Raw genomic sequence first — 27,844 nt, forward strand, 5'->3', positions numbered from 1 at the left:
TGAGATCTGCTGACTCAGGTCAGATAGTGGAGCCCAGAGTTCAAACTAGACCCGGTGAAGCAGCTTTTAGCCGTTATGCTGCACACAACTGGAACAAACTACCAGCAGCTTTTAGCTGTTATGCTGCTCACAACTGGAACAAACTACCAGCAGCTTTTAGCCGTTATGCTGCTCACAACTGGAACAAACTACCAGCAGCTTTTAGCCGTTATGCTGCTCACAACTGGAACAAACTACCAGCAGCTTTTAGCTGTTATGCTGCTCACAACTGGAACAAACTACCAGCAGCTTTTAGCCGTTATGCTGCTCACAACTGGAACAAACTACCAGCAGCTTTTAGCTGTTATGCTGCACACAACTGGAACAAACTACCAGCAGCTTTTAGCCGTTATGCTGCACACAACTGGAACAAACTACCAGCAGCTTTTAGCTGTTATGCTGCTCACAACTGGAACAAACTACCAGCAGCTTTTAGCTGTTATGCTGCTCACAACTGGAACAAACTACCAGCAGCTTTTAGCCGTTATGCTGCTCACAACTGGAACAAACTACCAGCAGCTTTTAGCTGTTATGCTGCACACAACTGGAACAAACTGCCAGCAGAACTGAAATCAGCCCCAACTGGAAGCACTTTTAAATCCAGGTTAAAAACATTTCTCTTTCGGTGTGCTTATGGTTGAGTTTATATTTTTCTTATTCCTCTCTTCTTTGATTGCTTTAATTTTTATTCTATTTTTTATTTTTTTCTTTAAATTGCTTGTTTTTATGCTGCTTTATGCTGTTCTTTTAAATGCCTTGTCTTTATGTAAAGCACATTGAGTTGCCTGTGGTATGAAATGCGCTATATAAATAAAGATGCCTTGCCTATGCAGTATGTAGTATGCAGTATGTAGTATGTAGTATGCAGTATGCAGTATGTAGTATGCAGTATGCAGTATGCAGTATGTAGTATGCAGTATGCAGTATGTAGTATGCAGTATGTAGTATGCAGTATGCAGTATGTAGTATGCAGTATGTAGTATGTAGTATGCAGTATGCAGTATGCAGTATGTAGTATGCAGTATGCAGTATGCAGTATGCAGTATGCAGTATGTAGTATGCAGTATGCAGTATGTAGTATGCAGTATGTAGTATGCAGTATGTAGTATGCAGTATGTAGTATGTAGTATGCAGTATGCAGTATGTAGTATGCAGTATGCAGTATGTAGTATGTAGTATGCAGTATGCAGTATGCAGTATGTAGTATGCAGTATGCAGTATGCAGTATGTAGTATGCAGTATGCAGTATGCAGTATGTAGTATGCAGTATGCAGTATGTAGTATGCAGTATGCAGTATGCAGTATGTAGTATGCAGTATGCAGTATGCAGTATGTAGTATGCAGTATGTAGTATGCAGTATGCAGTATGCAGTATGTAGTATGCAGTATGCAGTATGTAGTATGCAGTATGCAGTATGTAGTATGCAATATGCAGTATGCAGTATGTAGTATGCAGTATGCAGTATGCAGTATGCAGTTTGTAGTATGTAGTATGCAATATGCAGTATGCAGTATGCTGTGTGTAGTATGTAGTATGCAATATGCAGTATGCAGTATGCAGTATGCAGTATGTAGTATGCAATATGCAGTATGCAGTATGCAGTTTGTAGTATGTAGTATGTAGTATGCAATATGTAGTATGCAGTATGCAGTATGCAGTATGTAGTATGCAGTATGCAGTATGCAGTATGTAGTATGCAGTATGCAATATGCAGTATGCAGTATGCAGTATGTAGTATGCAATATGCAGTATGCAGTATGCAGTTTGTAGTATGTAGTATGCAATATGCAGTATGCAGTATGCTGTGTGTAGTATGTAGTATGCAGTATGCAGTATGTAGTATGCAGTATGCAGTATGTAGTATGCAGTATGCAGTATGCAGTTTGTAGTATGCAGTATGTAGTATGCAGTATGTAGTATGCAGTGTGTAGTATGCAGTATGTAGTGTGTAGTATGCAGTATGCAGTATGTAGTATGCAGTATGCAGTATGCAGTATGTAGTATGCAGTATGTAGTATGTAGTATGCAATATGCAGTATGCAGTATGCAGTATGCAGTATGTAGTATGCAATATGCAGTATGCAGTATGCAGTTTGTAGTATGTAGTATGCAATATGCAGTATGCAGTATGCTGTGTGTAGTATGTAGTATGCAGTATGCAGTATGTAGTATGCAGTATGCAGTATGTAGTATGCAGTATGCAGTATGCAGTTTGTAGTATGCAGTATGTAGTATGCAGTATGTAGTATGCAGTGTGTAGTATGCAGTATGTAGTGTGTAGTATGCAGTATGCAGTATGTAGTATGCAGTATGCAGTATGTAGTATGCAGTATGCAGTTTGTAGTTTGTAGTATGCAGTGTGTAGTATGTAGTATGTAGTATGCAGTATGCAGTATGTAGTATGCAGTATGCAGTATGTAGTATGCAGTATGCAGTATGTAGTATGTAGTATGCAGTATGCAGTATGTAGTATGCAGTATGCAGTATGCAGTATGTAGTATGCAGTATGCAGTATGCAGTATGTAGTATGTAGTATGCAGTATGTAGTATGCAGTATGCAGTATGTAGTATGCAGTATGCAGTATGCAGTATGTAGTATGCAGTATGCAGTATGTAGTATGCAGTATGCAGTATGCAGTATGCAGTATGCAGTATGCAGTATGTAGTATGTAGTATGCAGTATGTAGTATGTAGTATGCAGTATGCAATATGTAGTATGCAGTATGCAGTATGCAGTATGTAGTATGCAGTATGCAGTATGTAGTATGCAGTATGCAGTATGCAGTATGTAGTATGTAGTATGCAGTATGTAGTATGTAGTATGCAGTATGTAATATGTAGTATTTAGTATTTAGTATGTAGTATGCAGTCTGCAGTATGTAGTATGTAGTATGCAGTATGTAATATGCAGTATGCAGTATGTAGTATGTAGTATGAAGTATGTAGTATGTAGTATGCAGTATGTAATATGTAGTATGCAGTATGTAGTATGTAGTATGTAGTATGCAGTATGTAATATGTAGTATGCAGTATGTAGTATGTAGTATGTAGTATGTAGTATGCAGTATGTAATATGTGGTATGCAGTATGTAGTATGTAGTGTGTAGTATGTAGTATGCAGTATGTAATATGTAGTATGCAGTATGTAGTATGTAGTGTGTAGTATGTAGTATGCAGTATGTAATATGTAGTATGCAGTATGTAGTATGTAGTATGCAGTATGTAGTATGCAGTATGCAGTATGTAGTATGTAGTATGTAGTATGTAGTAGGCGGTTTCGAACACAGCCCATGAATCCTAAAGGAACACCGGCTGCTCACCACTTCCTGTTGGCATGGCGGGGAGGAGCTCCGGCATCGGTGATTGGCAGGTAACACTTGTTCCCGTAACGCTGGCGGGCTGCGGTGGGAGGTGCCCAAAGACGCAGGAAAGAGACTCCACCCCTTGGAGGGCAGGAAGCTGGACGACAGACAGCGTTACCTTGGAGACAGAAACACAGCGTTACACACACAGATGCTAAATACTATGGTCCATAAAAGCTTTAAAAGCCAGAAATGATGGTAAAAGGCAGAAATGATGGGGAAATCAGCCAGTGAAGGGTTTGGTGTTCCTGCCTTTTCAGGCCAGTTAAATACGAGCTGCTGTGTTTGAACCCTTTGTAAAAACAACATAGATCTGAACCAATCTGATGCACTTAGGTGGAAGCTGCAGAGCTTTCTTGCCAAAGAGGCACCAGAATGAAACTCAGCGAGGAAGGCCCGGCCACTTCCTGCTTAAACTTAAAGGAGGTAACAGATCAGAGCCAGATTTCTGACAGCAGAACGGTCCAGAGAACCAGCAGAACGGTCCAGAGAACCAGCAGAACGATCCAGAGAACCAGCAGAACGGTCCAGAGAACCAGCAGAACGATCCAGAGAACCAGCAGAACGGTCCAGAGAGCCAGCAGAACGGTCCAGAGAACCAGCAGAACGGTCCAGAGAACCAGCAGAACGGTCCAGAGAACCAGCAGAACGGTCCAGAGAGCCAGCAGAACGGTCCAGAGAGCCAGCAGAACGGTCCAGAGAGCCAGCAGAACGGTCCAGAGAACCAGCAGAACGGTGCAACAGAAACACGATTCTCCAAATATAATGACATCTGTCTCATTTTCATTCAGAAAGTTTGACTTCATGCAGGTTTTATGGTCAGTTAGACAATCCAGTGAAGGCTTCAGTGGGTTTCAGCTTCTAACTCACTGCCAAGGGTCAGAGTTAGGGTTAGGGTTAACCTAACCAGGGTTAGGGTTAGGGTTAGGGTTAACCTAACCAGGGTTAACCTAACCATAGTTAGGGTTAGGGTTAACCTAACCAGGGTCAGGGTTAGGGTTAACCTAACCAGGGTTAACCTAACCATAGTTAGGGTTAGGGTTAACCTAACCAGGGTTAACCTAACCATAGTTGGGGTTAGGGTTAACCTAACCAGGGTTAACCTAACCAGGGTTAGCCTAACCATAGTTAGGGTTAGGGTTAACCTAACCAGGGTTAACCTAACCAGGGTTAGGGTTAACCTAACCATAGTTGAAGATCATCAGTGAACATGGTGTTTATTTTCTGATTTCCAGAGGACACAACCAGGTGATTACGCCAGAACATCGATAATCTGAACGTACCAGTCTCTGCTCCTCTTTGCTCTGATTGGCTGGCTGCAGGCTCTGCACGCTGACACACTGATTGGTCGGTTCAAAACTCCAGAGCCAATGGTTGGCCTGCAGGTGGCGCTGACACTGATGTTTACGGGTACATCTGGACATACAAAATATAAAATACATTAGAACTGATAACAATCAAAAATAAAAGATGACAAACTGTAACAACCTGATCCTATCCCAGGTGAAGGAAACTGATCCAAACCAGTTTGCAAAAGTCAAGAAACAAACAACATAATAAAAATATGTAAATAACATTATTTTTATAAATAAACAAAGGACAGGGAGATGAATGCCAAACTATAAAAATGTTTTTTAAGCAGTGATTTAAAAAAAGTCTCTGATTCCGAGAGCCTTATTTCTTTCCAAAGTGGAGGGGCCCTGGTAGCAAAGGCCCCCCGGGGATCTAACAGTTCTGATGTACAGCTTGGGGCCAGAAGCATTCAGGCTTTAGAAGTGATCAGTGAAATCTTAAAATCCCTGAAAGCGTGCAGGCAGCCTGGATTGGGCTGACGTGACATCCGTCAGAACCAGAAAGAAGGTTGGCAGCTGGTGCCAGGAGAGGGATTTCTGGCCGATAACTACGATAATCCAGCCCAGAGAGGATGAATGTGTGTCTAAATCTGTGGGGGGGGGCAGCCATTTTATTTTGGAGATTGTTCTTATCTGAAGAAAGCAGGATTAAACTTTTCCATGAGTGGGGGAATCAGTGTGTTCACTGAGGTTTCTCTGAGGGTCGGGCACCAAAGAACAGAGATGCTTCATAGTGAGGTCAGTGGAGATTAGGGACTGAACAGGGTTTCAGAAGAGGAATGTTTTAGTTGCATCCAGCAGATGCAATCATTTAGATATAATTTAGATATTCAGGTACAAAAAGCAGAGTCTCTCATGCCCACCAGATGGAGCCATCAAACCACCTGGACTACAGTTTCTTCTTCTCCAGTCAGTCAGAGTGCAGAAAATAAAAGTCTGGCTGTGTTTTAGGAGAAACGTTTAAAAAAACTTTAAAAACAGACGGATGGATGACAGACGGATGGACGGAGGACAGACGGATGGACGGAGGACGGATGGACGGTGGACAGACGGATGGACGGAGGACAGACGGATGGACGGAGGACAGACGGATGGACGGAGGACGGATGGACGGTGGACAGACGGATGGACGGAGGACAGACGGATGGACGGAGGACAGACGGATGGACGGAGGACGGATGGACGGTGGACAGACGGATGGACGGAGGACAGACGGATGGACGGTGGACGGATGGACGGACGGAGGACAGATGGACCTACCGCCCCTCCAGGACACACCAGCCACAGTACGGGTCTCTGACGGCGAGGCAGGACGCACAGTCGGCGTGAGCCTGGCAGGTCGCCACGGGAACCCTGGACACCTGAAACAAAGACAGGAAACGGTTTGTTTTCCCTGATCTCAGCTTCTGATTGGACAGGAACTACGGCAGAGGGGGGGGGCAGATATTTTCTTACCTTGTCATTGGTTAAAACGTAAACCTGCTGCTGGCTCTCATCCAATAGGAGATCAGCGCTGATGGCGCTGCCACTGTCGACCAACATGCTGCCGTACAGGTCGCCTGACCAATCAGAGCGCACCAACACCTGCAGACAACACAGTGGGGTTAGTTCATGGGGTTCTCTCCTGCCTTAGCAACATATCCGGCAACGTCCCACCGACTGAATTGGAGAAAAGAACTTACTGGAACCAAACAGAGTGACTACAACCTGCAGCCTCCTGATCAATAAAGTGAAGTCATGTGATCACCTGAAAGTAAAACGGAACTCGGAGACGAAAGCAGCACAAACGCCAGTTTTAACGGCACAAACGGAGCACTAAAAAAGTAGACCACTCTGGTTTGTTTTTTTAATATCTCAGAAACCAAACCGGCACAAACGGAGCACGAACCGATCAATCTGACTTTTCCACGTGGGGGGGTGTCAGCTTCACTCAGCTGTTGGCACCTGGCGGTTAGAAATGTGCACGTGTGTGCGTTTGCGTGACGTCACCTTGTACAGTCGTCCCTCGCGGTCGCCGAGGAAGGCGATGGTGAGTCCTGCCTCCGTTGCCGCGGTGACGGCGGTCAGCTGGGTGGGCAGGGTGACGGTGGGCGTGGCCTGGACGGGCACCGCACTGGCGATGGGGTTGGGGGTGTGCTCCCCCCCACAGGGGTACTCCAACAGAGAGTCCTGGTGAAGAGACGGAGCTCCGTGAGAAACAAACAAACAAACAAACAAACAAACCCTGATGTTTACTTTAATCTGAGCGTCTGTTATGTGGGTCAAATCCACCAAATCCTGCCAGCTGCGTGTTTGAGTGACAGCTGTCACACCAGGATAATCCACAGGCCAGACGGGTCACGACCGTCAACAGACCAGCTCCGAATGATGTCATCAGTGGACTGTGATGTCATCAGAGGACTGTGATGTCATCAGAGGACTGTGATGTCATCAGATGTACCGTCAGCGTAAAATGTATATTTGCAGAATCCATTTTGCCAATTTATTGTTACTGTTTTTGTTAGAGTACTTATGTTACGGCATGTTATGTCTTGTTTTTTTAATTTTTTAATTTTATTTATTTGTTTATTTAGTCATTTTTCATTATTATTAGTTAGTAGTAGTATTTTTTACTAGAATATGTATTATTATTGTTGTTGTTAATACAATCATTGTAAATATTAAAAAAAAATTGAGTTCCTTGACTAATTTGAATTTCCCCCATTGGGGGATGAATAAAGTGTTTTTCTATTTCTATGTCCTGTTATGGTAGCTGCTGTACGGTGTCCTGTCCTACGAATTTCAGTGCCCAGTCCGACTCTGTTGTTACATCACATTACATTACGGTCATTCTGCAGACGCTTTAATCCAAAGCGACTTACAATCAGTTTGTTCCACATCGGTTGGCAAAAGAACTTCAGGTAAAAGAAATCATAAGTGCATTTCCTTCCAAAACCAAACAGCTAAGAGCAGAACTAGTGCAGAGTAAGTGCGATAAGTCAGGTACCGAGACACATGGGAAGATAATTTAAGAAAGCAATCAGTGCGTAAGGAGCTGGGAGGAAGCAGGTGATGTCCTCAGAGGGCGGATCAGGGTAGTGTCCACCATCGGGGTGGATATATACTCGGCGTATATGACAATAAAAGACTTGAAACTTAAACTACCTCTGGGCTCAGAGCAGGTCAATGCGTTTGATTGATTGGTTCACACCCACAGAGAGGATATGATCAAAAGTAAGAGGACAGACACGGTTAGGGTAAGGTAAGGGTTAGGGTTAGGGTAAGGTAAGGGTTAGGGTTAGGGTAAGGTAAGGGTTAGGGTTGCCTTAGGGTAAGGTAAGGGTTAGGGTAAGGTAAGGGTTAGGGTAAGGGTTAGGGTAAGGTTAGGGTTAGGATAAGGGTAAGGTAAGGTAAGAGTTAGGGTTAGGGAAATGTTAGGGTTGCCTTAGGGTAAGGCAACCCTAACCCTAACCCTTACCTTACCCTTATCCTAACCCTAACCTTACCCTAACCCTTACCCTAACCCTTACCTTACCCTAACCCTCCTCTGATATCACTGAAGAGTGTCACGCTCTGTGGTTGCCTGGGTTACCTGTTCACAGAATGAGCGGTGTTTACCTTGGGCAGTCTGAGACACTTTGACGACACGGCGTATTCGATGTAGGCTTCTTCCTGTCCGCCGCTGCCTCGCCCGCCCTCCGTGTAACACACTTCCTGTGCTCTCAGCATCATGGCGTCCAGCTGTGCGATCTCATAGACACAAAGTGCTGAGCGACTCGTCGCCACGGGCGTAGACGCCTGACCTGCTGCCATGACGACGAAGAGAACGGGCTCTCCCGAGTGGTTGCCGAACCACGCCCCCTGGGCCAGGTTGTAGCCGCCCTCGCACAGCAGCGGCACCTCCACGTACGAGTAGAAGCTGCGGTCGGAGGCGCAGAGCCGGGAGGCGTACGTCCGGTACTCCTTCTTGTGCCACATGTCACGCCGGGAGAACAGGAAGTAGACGTGGTTGCCGTGGGCGACGGCTTTCACAAAGTGGTTGTTGTACTCGGAGTAACTTCCCACCACGAGTTTCCCGAGCTCCTCCTCCTGAGAGAAAGCCCGGCGAGGCGGAACCACGGGGAACAGACGCCGCGTCGTGATCGGGGGGATGTCGCCGGGACCTTTGCTGGTGTAACCCCGACCGACCAGCATCAGACGCAGCGGACCCCCACCGCCGCCGCCGTCCTGTCTGCTCTTTGTGGTTATTACCACGCCAACGGTGGAGACTCGAGGTTCGTTGGCTGCAACGTACTGAGTGTCGACGGGGTTGGAGGTCTGATAGAGGAGCTGAGAGATGTTGGACAGACTCCTGCAGCGAAGGAGGGGAAAACATGAAGGTCATCATACATGAAGGTCATCATACATGAAGGTCATCATACATGAAGGTCATCAGAAAGACTGACCAAGGTCGGACAAACGTCACAGCTGATTTAAAACTAAAAACAAATATTTATCAATGATACTATGATAGATAGATAGATAGATAGATAGATAGATAGATAGATAGATAGATAGATAAAGTATGACTTTTTCTAATGATGGGGTCCCTTTAGGAAAAGTCATAAAATTTCAAAGTTGGAAAAAGATAGTTTAAGGTATTTCTTCTACAGCTAAACATGGTGGTGGGTCACTTTTCACCCACAGGACAACAGGAGGGTTAAAACTGTAAGAAAATATTTATCAATGATAATATGATCACAAATGATCAATGTCAGCATAAACATTGAGTGGAAACCAAAGTTACCTCTTTTCACAGATTCCTTGGAAGAGAGAGCCGCACACGATGAGGCTCCCTGGCTCCGCCCCCTGCCCCGCCTCCATCAGCAGCAGCTTGTTGTGGTTGTGAGTCGGCGCCGCTGAGTGGCAGTCCTGAGGGAATATGGGAGGGAGGCAGTCCGGGGAGTCCAGGTGGGGGCCAGTGGTCACATGCGACACCACCTCCAGGTCCGACGTCAGCGCGTACAGGTGGTCGACTCCGCCCACATAAAGAAGCCCCGCCCCCGGGTTGAGCAGCAGGTGGGACAGCGGGGTGCCCTCCAGCTTCACCCGTTGCACCGCGGCGTCTGCGGGCCGGGAGGGAGGGATGAGGATGGCGAGGAAGGCGAGGACGACTGATGGGGGGATGGAGGAGGCCACCATGGCAGCTCCTCTTTAGCTGGAAGGCAAACAGGTCAGATTCAGTCAGAGTTAAACTGTGAAAACGCATTTATACATTTAAATACCAACATGAAAGTGAACAGAAAACACCACAAAAAGTTCAAATTAAATCATAAATGAGGGGTTATTACATTTTCAGTCATTTCTGATGAGACAATATCAAACCAACCCCAAAAATGTGGAAGTTGCCCCCCCGCCCCCTGGATGTTATGGACTCATCCAGTCCAACAGGTGTTGAAAGTCTGCAAAAACAATCAAGTTTCTACAGATCAAAATAAAGCCTGACTGATGAAGAAGGGGGGGTGGGGGGGGCTTTGAACCAAACTGGGCATCAAGCTTCATAACTTAGGCTAACCTAGGGTAAGCTATGCTAACCTAGGGTAAGCTAGGCTAATATGTGTAATGTGTGTAATGTTCCCCAAGTTCCCTGATGTTCCCCGTACTAACAAATGTTCCTAAATGTTCCCCGTACTAACAAATGTTCCCCACGTTCCCTGATGTTCCCGTTCCCTGATGTTCCCCGTACTAACAAATGTTCCTAAATGTTCCCCGTACTAACAAATGTTCCTAAATGTTCCCCATGTTCCCTGATGTTCCCCGTACTAACAAATGTTCCCCACGTTCCCTGATGTTCCCCGTACTAACAAATTTTCCTAAATGTTCCCCACGTTCCCTGATGTTCCCCGTACTAACAAATGTTCCTAAATGTTCCCCGTACTAACAAATGTTCCTAAATGTTCCACACGTTCCCTGATGATCCCGTTCCCTGATGTTCCCCGTACTAACAAATGTTCCCCACGTTCCCTGATGTTCCCCGTACTAACAAATGTTCCCAAATGTTCCCCATGTTCCCTGATGTTCCCCGTAAAAACAAATGTTCCTAAATGTTCCCCACGTTCCCCATGTTCCCCGTACTAACAAATGTTCCTAAATGTTCCCCACGTTCCCCATGTTCCCCGTACTAATAAATGTTCCTAAATGGTCCCCACGTTCCCTGATGTTCCCGTTCCCTGATGTTCCCCGTACTAACAAATGTTCCTAAATGTTCCCCACGTTCCCTGATGTTCCCGTTCCCTGATGTTCCCCGTACTAACAAATGTTCCCAAATGTTCACCATGTTCCCTGATGTTCCCGTACTGAAAAATGTTCCTAAATGTTCCCCACGTTCCCCGTACTAACAAATGTTCCTAAATGTTCCCCACGTTCCCTGATGTTCCCGTTCCCTGATGTTCCCCGTACTAACAAATGTTCCCAAATGTTCCCCACGTTCCCCGTACTAACAAATGTTCCCCACGTTCCCCAATTTTCCCCGTACTAACAAATGTTCCCCACGTTCCCTGATGTTCCCGTTCCCTGATGTTCCCCGTACTAACAAATGTTCCCCACGTTCCCTGATGTTCCCGTTCCCCATGTTCCCCGTACTAACAAATGTTCCCCACGTTCCCTGATGTTCCCCGTACTAACAAATGTTCCCAAATGTTCCCCATGTTCCCTGATATTCCACGTACTAACAAATGTTCCCAAATGTTCCCCACGTTCCCCACGTTCCCTGATGTTCCCGTTCCCTGATGTTCCCCGTACTAACAAATGTTCCCCACGTTCCCCATGTTGCCCGTACTAACAAATGTTCCCCATGTTCCCTGATGTTCCCCGTACTAACAAATGTTCCCCACGTTCCCTGATGTTCCCCACGTTCCCTGATGTTCCCCGTACTAACAAATGTTCCCCGTGTTCCCTGATGTTCCCCGTACTAACAAATGTTCCCTGTGTTCCCTGATGTTCCCCGTACTAACAAATGTTCCCTGATGTTCCCCGTACTAACAAATGTTCCTAAATGTTCCCCACGTTCCCTGATTTTCCCCGTACTAACAAATGTTCCCCATGTTCCCTGATGTTCCCCACGTTCCCTGATGTTCACCGTACTAATAAATGTTCCCCATGTTCCCTGATGTTCCCCGTACTAACAAATGTTCCCAATGTTCCCCACGTTCCCTGATGTTCCCCATACTAATAAATGTTCCCCAAGTTCCCTGATGTTCCCCGTAATAACAAATGTTCCCTGATGTTCCCCGTACTAACAAATGTTCCTAAATGTTCCCCACGTTCCCTGATGTTCCCCGTACTAATAAATGTTCCCCATGTTCCCTGATGTTCCCCGTACTAACAAATGTTCCCTGATGTTCCCCACGTTCCCTGATGTTCCCCGTACTAACAAATGTTCCCCACGTTCCCTGATGTTCCCCACGTTCCCTGATGTTCCCCGTACTAACAAATGTTCCCCATGTTCCCTGATGTTCCCCGTACTAACAAATGTTCCCCACGTTCCCCATGTTGCCCGTACTAACAAATGTTCCCCACGTTCCCCATGTTCCCCGTACTAACAAATGTTCCCCATGTTCCCGTTCCCTGATGTTCCCCGTACTAACAAATGTTCCCCACGTTCCCTGATGTTCCCCGTACTAACAAATGTTCCCCACGTTCCCTGATGTTCCCCGTACTAACAAATGTTCCCCATGTTCCCTGATGTTCCCTGTACTAACAAATGTTCCCCGTGTTCCCTGATGTTCCCCGTACTAACAAATGTTCCCTGATGTTCCCCACGTTCCCTGATGTTCACCGTACTAATAAATGTTCCCCATGTTCCCTGATGTTCCCCGTACTAACAAATGTTCCCAATGTTCCCCACGTTCCCTGATGTTCCCCGTACTAATAAATGTTCCCCAAGTTCCCTGATGTTCCCCGTAATAACAAATGTTCCCTGATGTTCCCCGTACTAACAAATGTTCCTAAATGTTCCCCACGTTCCCTGATGTTCCCCGTACTAATAAATGTTCCCCATGTTCCCTGATGTTCCCCGTACTAACAAATGTTCCCTGATGTTCCCCACGTTCCCTGATGTTCCCCGTACTAATAAATCTTCCCCACGTTCCCTGATGTTCCCCGTACTAACAAATGTTCCCTGATGTTCCCCACGTTCCCTGATGTTCCCCGTACTAACAAATGTTCCCCACGTTCCCCATGTTGCCCGTACTAACAAATGTTCCCCACGTTCCCCATGTTCCCCGTACTAACAAATGTTCCCCATGTTCCCGTTCCCTGATGTTCCCCGTACTAACAAATGTTCCCCACGTTCCCTGATGTTCCCCGTACTAACAAATGTTCCCCACGTTCCCTGATGTTCCCCGTACTAACAAATGTTCCCCATGTTCCCTGATGTTCCCTGTACTAACAAATGTTCCCCGTGTTCCCTGATGTTCCCCGTACTAACAAATGTTCCCTGATGTTCCCCACGTTCCCTGATGTTCACCGTACTAATAAATGTTCCCCATGTTCCCTGATGTTCCCCGTACTAACAAATGTTCCCAATGTTCCCCACGTTCCCTGATGTTCCCCGTACTAATAAATGTTCCCCAAGTTCCCTGATGTTCCCCGTAATAACAAATGTTCCCTGATGTTCCCCGTACTAACAAATGTTCCTAAATGTTCCCCACGTTCCCTGATGTTCCCCGTACTAATAAATGTTCCCCATGTTCCCTGATGTTCCCCGTACTAACAAATGTTCCCTGATGTTCCCCACGTTCCCTGATGTTCCCCGTACTAACAAATGTTCCCTGATGTTCCCCACGTTCCCTGATGTTCCCCGTACTAATAAATCTTCCCCACGTTCCCTGATGTTCCCCGTACTAACAAATGTTCCCTGATGTTCCCCACGTTCCCTGATGTTCCCCGTACTAATAAATGTTCCCCACGTTCCCTGATGTTCCCCGTACTAATAAATGTTCCCCACGTTCCCTGATGTTCCCCGTACTAACAAATGTTCCCCGTGTTCCCTGATGTTCTCCGTACTAACAAATGTTCCCTGATGTTCCCCGTCCTAATAAATGTTCCTAAATGTTCCCCATGTTTCCTGATGTTCCCCGTACTAATAAATGTTCCCAACGTTCCCTGATGTTCCCCGTACTAACAAATGTTCCCCACGTTCCCTGATGTTCTCCGTACTAACAAATGTTCCCTGATGTTCCCCGTACTAATAAATGTTCCTAAATGTTCCCCATGTTCCCTGATGTTCCCCGTACTAATAAATGTTCCTAAATGTTCCCCATGTTTCCTGATGTTCCCCGTACTAACAAATGTTCCCCACGTTCCCTGATGTTCCCCACGTTCCCTGATGTTCCCCGTACTAACAAATGTTCCCCATGTTCCCTGATGTTCCCCGTACTAACAAATGTTCCCCACGTTCCCCATGTTGCCCGTACTAACAAATGTTCCCCACGTTCCCCATGTTCCCCGTACTAACAAATGTTCCCCATGTTCCCGTTCCCTGATGTTCCCCGTACTAACAAATGTTCCCCACGTTCCCTGATATTCCCCGTACTAACAAATGTTCCCCACGTTCCCTGATGTTCCCCGTACTAACAAATGTTCCCCACGTTCCCTGATGTTCCCTGTACTAACAAATGTTCCCCGTGTTCCCTGATGTTCCCCGTACTAACAAATGTTCCCTGATGTTCCCCACGTTCCCTGATGTTCACCGTACTAATAAATGTTCCCCATGTTCCCTGATGTTCCCCGTACTAACAAATGTTCCCAATGTTCCCCACGTTCCCTGATGTTCCCCGTACTAATAAATGTTCCCCAAGTTCCCTGATGTTCCCCGTAATAACAAATGTTCCCTGATGTTCCCCGTACTAACAAATGTTCCTAAATGTTCCCCACGTTCCCTGATGTTCCCCGTACTAATAAATGTTCCCCATGTTCCCTGATGTTCCCCGTACTAACAAATGTTCCCTGATGTTCCCCACGTTCCCTGATGTTCCCCGTACTAACAAATGTTCCCTGATGTTCCCCACGTTCCCTGATGTTCCCCGTACTAATAAATGTTCCCCACGTTCCCTGATGTTCCCCGTACTAATAAATGTTCCCAACGTTCCCTGATGTTCCCCGTACTAACAAATGTTCCCCACGTTCCCTGATGTTCTCCGTACTAACAAATGTTCCCTGATGTTCCCCGTACTAATAAATGTTCCTAAATGTTCCCCATGTTTCCTGATGTTCCCCGTACTAACAAATGTTCCCCACGTTCCCTGATGTTCCCCGTACTAATAAATGTTCCCCATGTTCAGGATTAGTTTCACATCGTTTTCACAGTTTCTGGCCTCCATCCTGCTGGATGTTGGACACAAACACACTGTTTAACTTGCCCCAGTGCATGCTGGGAAACACCCTGAGAGGCCCCAGGACACGAACACACACACATAGTTCAACACTTCCATGGTAATTCTGCACATCCTCACACGGTCTGTATGCTAATCAGCTCCTCCCCGAGCTGAGGGAGCTTCATCTATAATTCATGTTCGCCGAGCAGAAGGAGAGCCGAGAGCTGTCAGGAGGAAACGAAGGAAACGGAGTTCCAGAGAGAGGTGAGAGGAAGGACAGAAGAAGAGACGGAGGCGGCGGAGCGTTCAGAGAAGATGGAAAACAAACTCCTGTTTGATCTGCTGAGCTCAGATCAGCTCAGATCAGATCAGCTCTGACTCAGAATACAAGAGCACTATAACGAAGAACGCGAACAGCGTCGACGCAATCGACGAAGACGTTTAGCTGTCATGGCGTGGCACATGTCGAAATATGGCCAGTCCAATCGCCCTCTGCCACTCCTGCCGTTGTGGTCATTAACAGCATGGCTTTTTCCTCATGGCCTTCACTTTGTTGGTCACCTGCGTCTTGCTGCGTGGGAAACCGCGCTCTCCCATCTTTCTCGCCAGCCCTTCCAGCAGAGGTCCATCTTTCACCGTCCCCGACATGAGGCGGTAAATAACGTCCTCTGCTCGGAGGCTGAGGAGCTCGCGGCCCTCCGTGTCTCCCCAGTTGGCCATCTTCAAAAATGTCTCGAACTTGCAGAGTAGAACTTGAAGTGAAACTTGTCCTCACCTGTCGCTGTTGTTCTGAATCAGCTCCATTCTGTCTTTTAAACTCCCCACTTCACGCCACGCCCACGTCCGACCCGCGTCAATTGCGTTCACATCAAACTCGGCTCGGCAAAAAGACTAGGGTCCGACGCGGGTCGAAAGGCGAGTCGAGTTGACGCGGCAGCCCGGGTCGTCAGTGTGAACGCAACAGCGGACACGCTAAAGTCGCCAATTAAACGCGGGTTATTCCTCAGTGTGAAAGGGGCTTGTGACACCCCCCCAACGGTGGCTGACACCCCCCAACAGTGGCTGACACCCCCCCAACGGTGGCTGACACCCCCAACATTAGCTGACACCCCCCCAACGGTGGATAACACCCCCCAACATTAGCTGACACCCCCCCAACGGTGGCTGACACCCCCAACATTAGCTGACACCCCCCCAACGGTGGATAACACCCCCCAACAGTGGCTGACACCCCCCCAACGGTGGCTGACACCCCCAACATTAGCTGACACCCCCCCAACGGTGGATAACACCCCCCAACATTGGCTGACACCCCCCAACATTAGCTGACACCCCCCCAACGGTGGCTGACACCCCCCAACATTAGCTGACACCCCCCCCAACAGTGGCTGACACCCCCCAACGGTGGCTGACACACACACCAACATTGGCTGACACCCCCCCAACATTGGCTGACACCCCCCCAACATTAGCTGACACCCCCCCAACATTGGCTGAAACCCCCCCAACATTGGCTGACACCCCCCCAACATTGGCTGACACCCCCCCAACATTAGCTGAAACCCCCCCAACATTGGCTGACACCCCCCAACATTAGCTGAAACCCCCCCAACATTGGCTGACACCCCCCCAACATTAGCTGAAACCCCCCCAACATTGGCTGACACCCCCCCAACATTAGCTGAAACCCCCCCAACATTGGCTGACACCCCCCAACATTAGCTGAAACCCCCCCAACATTGGCTGACACCCCCCCAACATTAGCTGAAACCCCCCCAACATTAGCTGAAACCCCCCCAACATTGGCTGACACCCCCCAACAGTGGCTGACCCCCCCCAACATTGGCTGACACCCCCCCAACAGTGGCTCTGTGAGCTGGAACCTCTCCTCCAGGACCTCTGGAACACCTGAGGAAGCAGGTCTTGCTCTCTCATTGGCTGTCAGCAGGTCCTGCTCTCTGATTGGCTGTCAGACAAACTTCTCGCATCACTCAGGTGTTTTGTTCTGCTGGTAACCGTGGCAACAGAGACAATGCTGCAGGTGCATCAGCAGTGAAACATTCAGCACTTTATTCCTCTTTTGTTCCTGTTCCTGCCCCCCCCCCCCTCTGTGTAATACCCCCCCCCCATGTAAATGAAGGACAGGCTGCTTTCATCCCAGGCAGCTGATGATTACAGGCTGCCTTACCTCAGGCGCACACACCTCCACCCACATATTATCTCTGAGGTTTGAGCTGACTCTCACACCCTTCAAAGCGACGTGCACACACACGTGCACGCGCACAGCTGTGGGCGTGTTACTGTGTGTTATGGTGGGTGTGCACAGTTAAATTTCTTCTCTTTGTTCATTTCTGTTCTTCTCTCTTGGCGACTCTCTCCCTCAGTGTTTATCCTCGTCCTACTTTCAGTCTGCGGAGCTGGTTCAGATACAACAGCTCAGACCTGGTCCTGTCCTGGGTCAGCTCAGACCTGGTCCTGTCCTGGGTCAGCTCAGACCTGGTCCTGTCCTGGGTCAGCTCAGACCTGGTCCTGTCCTGGGTCAGCTCAGACCTGGTCCTGTCCTGGGTCAGCTCAGACCTGATCCTGTCCTGGGTCAGCTCAGACCTGCTCAGACCTGGTCCTGTCCTGGGTCAGCTCAGACCTGGTCCTGTCCTGGGTCAGCTCAGACCTGCTCAGACCTGGTCCTGTCCTGGGTCAGCTCAGACCTGGTCCTGTCCTGGGTCAGCTCAGACCTGATCCTGTCCTGGGTCAGCTCAGACCTGGTCCTGTCCTGGGTCAGCTCAGACCTGGTCCTGTCCTGGGTCAGCTCAGACCTGGTCCTGTCCTGGGTCAGCTCAGACCTGGTCCTGTCCTGGGTCAGCTCAGACCTGGTCCTGTCCTGGGTCAGCTCAGACCTGATCCTGTCCTGGGTCAGCTCAGACCTGCTCAGACCTGGTCCTGTCCTGGGTCAGCTCAGACCTGGTCCTGTCCTGGGTCAGCTCAGACCTGCTCAGACCTGGTCCTGTCCTGGGTCAGCTCAGACCTGGTCCTGTCCTGGGTCAGCTCAGACCTGCTCAGACCTGGTCCTGTCCTGGGTCAGCTCAGACCTGGTCCTGTCCTGGGTCAGCTCAGACCTGGTCCTGTCCTGGGTCAGCTCAGACCTGGTCCTGTCCTGGGTCAGCTCAGACCTGGTCCTGTCCTGGGTCAGCTCAGACCTGGTCCTGTCCTGGGTCCTAGTCACATGACCCACGACTCGTCACATGACCCACGACTCGTCACATGACCGCTGGGACCGGGCGGAGAGGTCCTGGATTTGGCTTTACATTCCACAATTTGGCTGTTTGGGTTCGCCATTGAGACGCACCAGCAAAGACTTCAAGGCAGGCGGAAAAAAATTAAGTCTGCCTGACCCAAACAGATTGTTATCTCAATCTGGCTCCCAGTAGCGGCTCGTGGTCTGGAAAATAGGCGGGGCAGATGATCTGCGTTATCAAAATGCAAGCTTTTATGGAGCATACGCAATAGGCCAACAGTCTATGCAACCATACGCGGGGGGGGGGGTGCGCACTCGCATAAAAGTCTGCCATGCAACAAACACAAAAGCCCCGTGAAAATGAGCGAAGAGAAAGTTTGTGAAAGGAATTAATACTGCCTACGTTTCAATTAGAGGGAAACTTGTCGCAAAGCAAATGGCTAATTTCATGGCACAATTCAGATGGGCCTTGCTGGACTCGTGTTTTTTTGCCTTTTCCGAAAAATGCTTCATGTCACACACACCGACAGTACTCCAACCTAAGCTAGCAGACAAGTAACCTGCTGTACATGTAAGCTGTCAACACATTGTTTACTGTCTCAACACTGCTTTGCTCATCAGGCTAAGATATGTCATTAAATCACTCCCAGTTTCCCATTTTGCAAAGACTTCGTTCACAATCACTTAAACTTTGTAAGATAGCAACTATAAAGTAAAATCTTTACCTACCACAAACGTGAATCTGGATTAAACAGCCAATATCCTTCATCAAATCCGACATAGTTATCCGTTTTATCCAACAAGTTTGTAGGGGAATTTGGCGGCACTGAAGTTCCCACTGGCTAGATGGGCGGAGTAATATATTTCTTAAACCCTTTGAGTCCTTTCCATGTCCAGGGCAGATCATACACCTGCCCCAGTAGCATCTATACAGGCGCGCTAAATGTAACATGATATTATGCTACGTAGGGGCCTACAGTGATTCTGATTGGTAGAATGTGCTCGAGAGTTCGGCGGGGCCGGGCTTAGCTGAGGGCAGCCAGGCATCTGCCCTGGCCAGTGGCCACAGATCTAACGTTAAGCAGCCACACTGGAGGTAGGCTATATTTCAGCGAAAATAAAAACAGATTCCACTCGCAAAGTCCGTCACAAGCCACAATATGGTGTAATACGATTCCCACTGTGATTGAAGTTGAAATAAATATTTTATCTATAATTTATAATTATCTATATTTTATCTATAAAAGAAAGGTTGGGGATGTGGAAGGCGGGGCTCTGCCCATCCTGCCCAAATACAGCGGCCGCGGCTGCTGGCTCCCCTGTGCTGGCCTTGGCTGCCAGCTGCAACTTCTCCTGGTTGCTATGTAAATAAGACGCTCTGCCCCATGTGCTCCCTCCCCTTATTCAGGACTCATGATTCAGGACTCGTGATTCGGGACTCTTGATTCGGGACTCTTGATTCGGGACTCTTGATTCGGGACTCACGGTTCGGGACTCACGGTTCGGGACTCACGGTTCGGAGCTCACGGTTCGGGACTCACGGTTCGGGACTCTTGATTCGGGACTCTTGATTCGGGACTCTTGATTCGGGACTCACGGTTCGGGACTCTTGATTCGGGACTCTTGATTCGGGACTCTTGATTCGGGACTCACGGTTCGGGACTCACGGTTCGGGACTCACGGTTCGGGACTCTTGATTCGGGACTCACGATTCGGGACTCACGGTTCGGGACTCATGATTCGGGACTCATGGTTCGGGACTCATGATTTGGGACTCATGGTTCGGGACTCATGATTCGGGACTCATGATTCGGGACTCATGATTCGGGACTCATGGTTCGGGACTCATGGTTCGGGACTCATGATTCGGGACTCATGATTCGGGACTCATGATTCGGGACTCATGATTCAGGACTCATGATTCAGGACTCATGGTTCGGGACTCATGATTCAGGACTCATGATTCGGGACTCATGGTTCGGGACTCATGGTTCGGGACTCATGATTCAGGACTCATGATTCAGGACTCATGATTCAGGACTCATGGTTCGGGACTCATGGTTCAGGACTCATGGTTCAGGACTCATGGTTCAGGACTCATGATTCGTACCTGACTCACAGCTCACTCGCTCCCTCTCCCTTCCGGCTATTTTGAAGGAAGCGGGAGTTCATTCATTCTGTACATAATTATTTTATTGTAATGGTGCAGTGTTGAATGTTTGAATATTATTATTTTTGCACTATTGTTTAGGTTATTTAAATGTTGTATTTGTCCACAGTTTCATACATTTTATCATAATTTTGCACTGTTTCACACTGAAAGTTAATTTATTGGCTGTTTGCGTTATTTGAATTTATTTAGAAAGAAAAAAAGAAAAATAAATGTTTGGCCTTGGAGACTTCTTGATTTTTAGCCTTTTTCACAATGATTTGGGACGTGGTTTGGAACTTTCCGTGGCGTGTTCTCTGGGTGATTGATTCAAGTGACTCGAAAAGCCGATTCATTTTAGTGAGTGACTCATACAAACTCGAGTATCCCATCACTATAACACACCCCTGTCACGTTAACTCATTGGCTGCCAGCCATTTTCACAGAAAAGTGTGTCTTATGACTATGTACAGACCGAAATTACCAAAAGAAAGAGTAGACTCTCTTCTTTGATCAGGAAAAAAAAGTTTGTTTCTACCATTTTCAGTCCTTTAGTAATAGACAGTAGAACATAGGTTGGTTTCACCAAAAACAGCTGTTTGACCAAAAAAAATGGAGAAAACGAGCTCTTTTTTTGTGCAAAGTGGCACTGCTGCCACCTATCGGGTAATTTTGCCAGTATATTCTCTTTTTAGTGTTTACAAGCCTAACATTTAGTGACGAACTCCGCTAGATTGTTCCCCAGCCCGCTCCGTTAAAAACGCAATTGACGTCTATAGACGTCTTTGGCAGTCAACGTTTTTTTTTAAATTGATGTCTATAGATCTCAATGGCACCGAAAGAGTTAACAAGCCGCTGGATTTCTTTAAAAGAAAATGGACAGCAGGAGCACCGCCTGGTAAAGGCTGCGTCGGTTAACAGTCGAGCACAAACGGCCTCATACAAAGTTACAAACAGAATCCCACAAAGCAACCACATGCTTCTCAGCTTTGGCATCTCTGAAAATAAAACACAGATCTCAGCTCAACATTGAGCATGACTCAGTGGCAGTTTCAAACCTGCAACCACGTTTTGAGAAGTTGTGCAAAACAGGCTCATTGCAGCCACTAATGCAGGGTACATTTTAGTTGTTTTTGTTTTTTTGCACAGATTGCAAATGAAACGCTTTTATTTTCTCTTTTTGAACTTTGTGTTATTTGATGTTATTGATTTTGATTCATTATAAAATATGATGTTACTTGGTGTTAGTTCAATAAAGTTGAAATGTAATTTATCAATATTTTTGTTGGGGCGACAGTTTGAGAACCACTGACATCAGAACTTCCTGTTAGATATACATAAAACTAAATGTTGTTCTTCCACTTTTCTTTGTTTTCTTCTTTTGTGTTTTCCTGCTTCACGATTATTCTGTCATGTCTTTGTTTCTGTCACACACACACACACACACACACACACACACACAGCTTATGAATATTTTTCAGTTTGATATCATGGAGTGTCTGACAGCTGAGACACAAACACATTAAATCCCAGCGGGACGAACGGGCGGGTGTGGCAGTCACATATCTGTACACATCCTCCTCATCATAATCAAAGTCCCCACAGGAAGTCAATTTGTAACCATGGTGACACAACTCGTTACTGCAGGAAGCTGTTTAAACACATCCTGTTGTTCCCATGGTTACCACAGAGGCGGCAGGTACAGATTGGCTGAGAGCAGCTGATCACATGACCCCCGCAGACTGATGCAGGCTGTAGGCCCCGCCCTCATTTGGTCATGTGACCAAATCAGAGCTTTGGTCACATGATCCATCAGAGCTGTGGTCACATGATCCATCAGAGCTGTGGTCAAAGGCTGTGTTCGAAACCGCCCACTTCTCCTACTAACTTTAACTTTTTTAAGTTCCCGGATGCATACTAGATTCTCCTAAATGTTGGGTATGCATCATGAGGTTACTACTCATACTCAAACTACCCAAGATGCAACGTAACGTGACGTCGCCGATCGTCATTTCCTGTCAAAACGGCAGTTTCAAGCTAGCTACAACGAGGGTAGCTTCACTTCCTGTTTTCAAAACAAAAGCACCAATTGTATGGTAATGGCTTTCCCTATGATTAAAGGCAACGGGTATTTTATTTTGTGAAAATGACAGGAAGTGCGTTGCTCACTGCGGCTAGCTTTAGTAGCGCCGAATTCGTGGGAACAAAATTGTAAACAGCTGGTATTTTGTCAGGTTTTCAACACGTTGGGGATCTAAACGACTACTTTCTCTCCTGAAAATGTTTCAAATGTTGCTAAAGTTTACAGAGTTTAGAGCTTAAGAGAAATCAGCTTCAGGCCGGCTGATTTCGGCTCGGGCAGGAGCAAAATGCATTGTGGGTACTCTGCATACTGTCTGATCGATGAATATGTAGTATGTAGTATGCAGTATGCAGTATGTAGTATGCAGTATGTAGTATGCGGTATGCAGTATGTAATATGTAGTATTCAGTATGCAGTATGTAGTATTTAGTACGTAGTACGCAGTACGCAGTATGTAGTATTTAGTACGGAGTATGTAGTATTTAGTACGCAGTACGCAGTATGTAGTACGCAGTATTTAGTATGCAATATGCAGTATGTAGTATGCAGTATGTAGTATGGAAGTATGCAGTATGCAGTATGTGGTATGCAGTATGCAGTATTTAGTACGTAGTATGCAGTATGTAGTATGCAGTACGCAGTATTTAGTACGTAGTATGCAGTATGTAGTATTTAGTACGCAGTATTTAGTACGCAGTATGCAGTATGTAGTATTTAGTACGCAGTATGCAGTATGCAGTATTTAGTATGTAGTATGCAGTATGTAGTATTTAGTATGCAGTATGTAGTATGCAGTATGCAGTATGAAGTATGCAGCATGCAGTATGTAGTATGCAGTATGCAGTATGCAGTATGAAGTATGCAGCATGCAGTATGCAGTATGCAGTATGCAGTTTGCAGTATGCAGTATGAAGTATTTAGTATGCAGTATGCAGTATTTAGTATTTAGTACGCAGTATTTAGTATGCAGTATGCAGTATACAGTATGTAGTATGCAGTATTTAGTATTTAGTACGCAGTATTTAGTATGCAGTATGTAGTATGTAGCATGCAGCATGCAGTATGCAGTATGCAGCATGAAGCATTTAGTATGCAGTATGCAGTATGTAGTATGTAGTATGCAGTATGTAGTATGTAGTATGTAATATGCAGTATGCAGTATGAAGTATGTAGTATGCAGTATGCAGTATGTAGTATGTAGTATGTAGTATTCAGTATGCAGTATATAGTATTTAGTACGTAGTACGCAGTACGCAGTATGCAGTATGTAGTATTTAGTACGCAGTATGTAGTATTTAGTACGCAGTACGCAGTATTTAGTATGTAGTACGCAGTACGCAGTACGCAGTATGTAGTACGCAGTACACAGTACGTAGTATGCAGTATGAAGTACGCAGTACGCAGTACGCAGTATGCAGTATGTAGTATGCAGTATGCAGTATGTAGTATGCAGTATGTAGTATTTAGTACACAGTATGTAGTATTTCATATTTAGTATGTAGTATGTAGTATTTAGTACGCAGTATGTAGTATGTAGTATGCAGTATGCAGTACGTAGTACGCAGTATGAAGTATGCAGTGTGTAGTATGCAGTAGGTAGTATGCAGTATGCAGTATGCAGTATGCAGTAGTTAGTATGCAGTATGCAGTATGCAGTATGCAGTAGGTAGTATGCAGTATGCAGTATGCAGTACGCAGTATGCAGTATGCAGTTTTTAGTATGTAGTATGCAGTACGTAGTATGCGGTATGAAGTATGCGGCATGCAGTATGCGGTATGAAGTATGCGGCATGCGGTATGCAGTATGAGGTATGCAGTATGCAGTATGAAGTATGCAGTATGTAGTATGCAGTATGCAGTATGCGGTATGCAGTATGCAGTATGAAGTATGCAGTATTCAGTATGCAGTATGTAGTATGCAGTATGCAGTATGCAGTATGAAGTATGCAGTATGCAGAATGCAGTATGCAGTATGTAATATGTAATATGCAGTATGTAGTATGTAATATGCAGTATGTAGTATGTAGTATGCAGTATGCAGTATGTAGTATGTAATATGCAGTATGTAGTATGTAGTATGCAGTATGCAGTATGCAGTATGAAGTATGAAGTATGCAGTATGCAGTATGCAGAATGCAGTATGCAGTATGTAATATGTAATATGCAGTATGTAGTATGTAATATGCAGTATGTAGTATGTAGTATGCAGTATGTAGTATGTAATATGCAGTATGCAGTATGTAGTATGTAGTATGCAGTATGCAGTATGCAGTATGAAGTATGCAGTATGCAGTATGCAGTATGTAATATGTAATATGCAGTATGTAGTATGTAATATGCAATATGTATTATGTAGTATGCAGTATGCAGTATGTAATATGCAGTATGTAGTATGCAATATGCAGTATGTAGTATGTAATATGCAGTATGTATTATGTAGTATGTAGTATGCAGTATGTACTATGTAATATGCAGTATGCAGTATGCAGTATGCAATATGCAGTATGCAGTATGCAATATGCAGTATGCAGTATGCAGTATGTAGTATGAAGTATGCAGTATGCAATATGCAGTATGCAGTATGCAGTATGTAGTATGAAGTATGCAGTATGCAGTATGCAATATGCAGTATGCAATATGCAGTATGCAGTATGCAGTATGCAATATGCAGTATGCAATATGCAGTATGCAGTATGCAGTATGTAGTATGCAGTATGCAGTATGTAATATGCAGTATGCAATATGCAGTATGCAGTATGCAGTATGTAGTATGCAGTATGCAGTATGCAGTATGTAGTATGCAGTATGCAGTATGCAGTATGTAATATGCAGTATGCAATAAGCAGTATGCAGTATGCAGTATGCAGTATGCAATATGCAGTATGTAGTATGCAGTATGTACTATGTAGTATGCAGTATGCAGTATGCAGTATGTAATATGCAGTATGCAGTATGCAATATGCAGTATGCAGTATGCAGTATGCAGTATGTAATATGCAGTATGTAATATGCAGTATGTAGTATGCAGTATGTAGTATGTAGTATGCAGTATGCAGTATGTAATGTGCAGTATGCAATATGCAGTATGTAGTATGTAGTAGGCGGTTTCGAACACAGCCAAAGACACCAACTGAGAGGCAGATCAGAGTGAGGAACTCTCAGAGGGAACCTTCACTCAGATTCTGTGCTTTGTTAACATATCTGTTAAATCATTTCATTAAAGGAACATAACCAACCATACAGAGGCATGTTTACAGGACCATCTGTGATGATCAAACCCAAAGAACGGTTCCAACCTCATGGATAGAATCACCAAAGCTTATCTGAAAGCAGCTGTGGACTCTGTGGTTCTGATCCGATCTGTTTCCGCTCAGAGGATTATCCACTGATGCCGGTTTGGTTCATTGATGACGATGCGGCAGAGCTGCTGTTTTTAATCTGGATGAGATCCTGTTTCTGTTGGCAGCACAACACTGAGTGTTTGACAGAAGAATTAGTGGAGATTTCCCTCAGTAATCCTGAGCAGAAGATCAGAATAATGACTGAATAACAACAGATTTGCAGCAGCGCCTCGGTTCTCCTGCAGGGAAACCCCTTCTAAAATATCTGAAACTGGGCGGAACCAAAGGAAGTTCTGCTGTGTTCTACTGGGTTCTACTGCGTTCTACTGCGTTCTACTAATTTATACTGGGTTCTACTGCGTTCCACTGCGTTCTACTGGGTTCTACTGGGTTCTACTGCTTTATACTGGGTTCTACTGCGTTCTACTGGGTTCTACTGGGTTCTACTGGGTTCTACTGCGTTCTACTGGGTTCTACTGCGTTCTATTGGGTTCTACTGGGTTCTACTGCGTTCTACTGCGTTCTACTGGGTTCTACTGCTTTATACTGGGTTCTACTGCGTTCTACTGGGTTCTACTGCGTTCTACTGCGTTCTACTAATTTGTACTGTGTTCTACTGCGTTCTACTGCTTTATACTGTGTTCTACTGCGTTCTACTAATTTATACTGTGTTCTACTGCGTTCTACTGCTTTATACTGGGTTCTACTGGGTTCTACTGCGTTCTACTGCTTTATACTGTGTTCTACTGCGTTCTACTAATTTATACTGTGTTCTACTGGGTTCTACTGCGTTCTACTGCTTTATACTGGGTTCTACTGGGTTCTACTGCGTTCTACTGCTTTATACTGGGTTCTACTGGGTTCTACTGCTTTATACTGTGTTCCACTGGGTTCTACTGGGTTCTACTGCTTTATACTGTGTTCCACTGGGTTCTACTGGGTTCTACTGCTTTATACTGTGTTCCACTGCGTTCTACTGCTTTATACTGTGTTCTACTGCGTTCTACTAATTTATACTGTGTTCTACTGCGTTCTACTGCGTTCTACTGGGTTCTACTGGGTTCTACTGCGTTCTACTGCTTTATACTGTGTTCTACTGCGTTCTACTGATTTATACTGCTTTCTACTGGGTTCTACTGCGTTCTACTGCTTTATACTGCGTTCTACTGGGTTCTACTGGGTTCTACTGCTTTATACTGCGTTCCACTGTGTTCTACTGCTTTATACTGCGTTCCACTGTGTTCTACTGATTCATACTGCGTTCCACTGTGTTCTCCTGCTTCATACTGCTTTCCACTGTGTTCTACTGAGTCATACTGCGTTCTACTGTGTTCTACTGCTTCATACTGCGTTCTACTGTGTTCTACTGATTCATACGGTGTTCTGTGTTCTACTGCTTTATACTGTGTTCTGCGTTCTACTGCTTTATACTGCGTTTTACTGCGTTCTACTGCGTTCTACTGCTTTATACTGCGTTCTACTGCTTTTTACTGCGTTTTACTGCTTTATACTGCGTTCTACTGCTTTTTACTGCGTTCTACTGCGTTCTACTGCTTTCTACTGCGTTCTACTAATTTCTACTGCGTTCTACTGCGTTCTACTGCTTTATACTGCGTTCTACTGCGTTCTACTGCGTTCTACTAATTTATACTGCGTTCTACTGAGTTCTACTAATTTATACTGCGTTCTACTGGGTTCTACTGCGTTCTACTAATTTATACAGCGTTCTACTGGGTTCTACTGCTTTATACTGTGTTCCACTGCGTTCTACTGTGTTCTACTAATTTATACAGCGTTCTACTGGGTTCTACTGCTTTATACTGTGTTCCACTGCGTTCTACTGTGTTCTACTAATTTATACAGCGTTCTACTGGGTTCTACTGCTTTACACTGTGTTCCACTGCGTTCTACTAATTTATACTGCGTTCTACTGCGTTCTACTGTGTTCCAC

General features: G+C 45.8%; 1 protein-coding gene across 3 annotated transcripts in view; it reads right to left on the bottom strand.

Moving 5' to 3' along the window:
- Positions 1-27,844, bottom strand: part of plxnb3 (plexin B3) — a 153,573-nt gene that overhangs the window by 76,841 nt on the left and 48,888 nt on the right. For all 3 annotated transcript variants that reach the window (XM_075475875.1, XM_075475876.1, XM_075475877.1), the window contains 7 exons: positions 9,520-9,930; positions 8,352-9,084; positions 6,744-6,923; positions 6,210-6,338; positions 6,015-6,115; positions 4,686-4,818; positions 3,361-3,520 (listed from right to left, as the gene is read on the bottom strand). In XM_075475875.1, the coding sequence (XP_075331990.1) occupies positions 3,361-3,520; positions 4,686-4,818; positions 6,015-6,115; positions 6,210-6,338; positions 6,744-6,923; positions 8,352-9,084; positions 9,520-9,914 (1,831 nt within the window). In that variant the 5' untranslated portion in view covers positions 9,915-9,930. The remainder of the gene's footprint in view (positions 1-3,360; positions 3,521-4,685; positions 4,819-6,014; positions 6,116-6,209; positions 6,339-6,743; positions 6,924-8,351; positions 9,085-9,519; positions 9,931-27,844) is intronic.

Source organism: Odontesthes bonariensis, chromosome 10 (assembly GCF_027942865.1).
Source record: "Odontesthes bonariensis isolate fOdoBon6 chromosome 10, fOdoBon6.hap1, whole genome shotgun sequence".
Classification (NCBI taxonomy): domain Eukaryota; kingdom Metazoa; phylum Chordata; class Actinopteri; order Atheriniformes; family Atherinopsidae; genus Odontesthes; species Odontesthes bonariensis.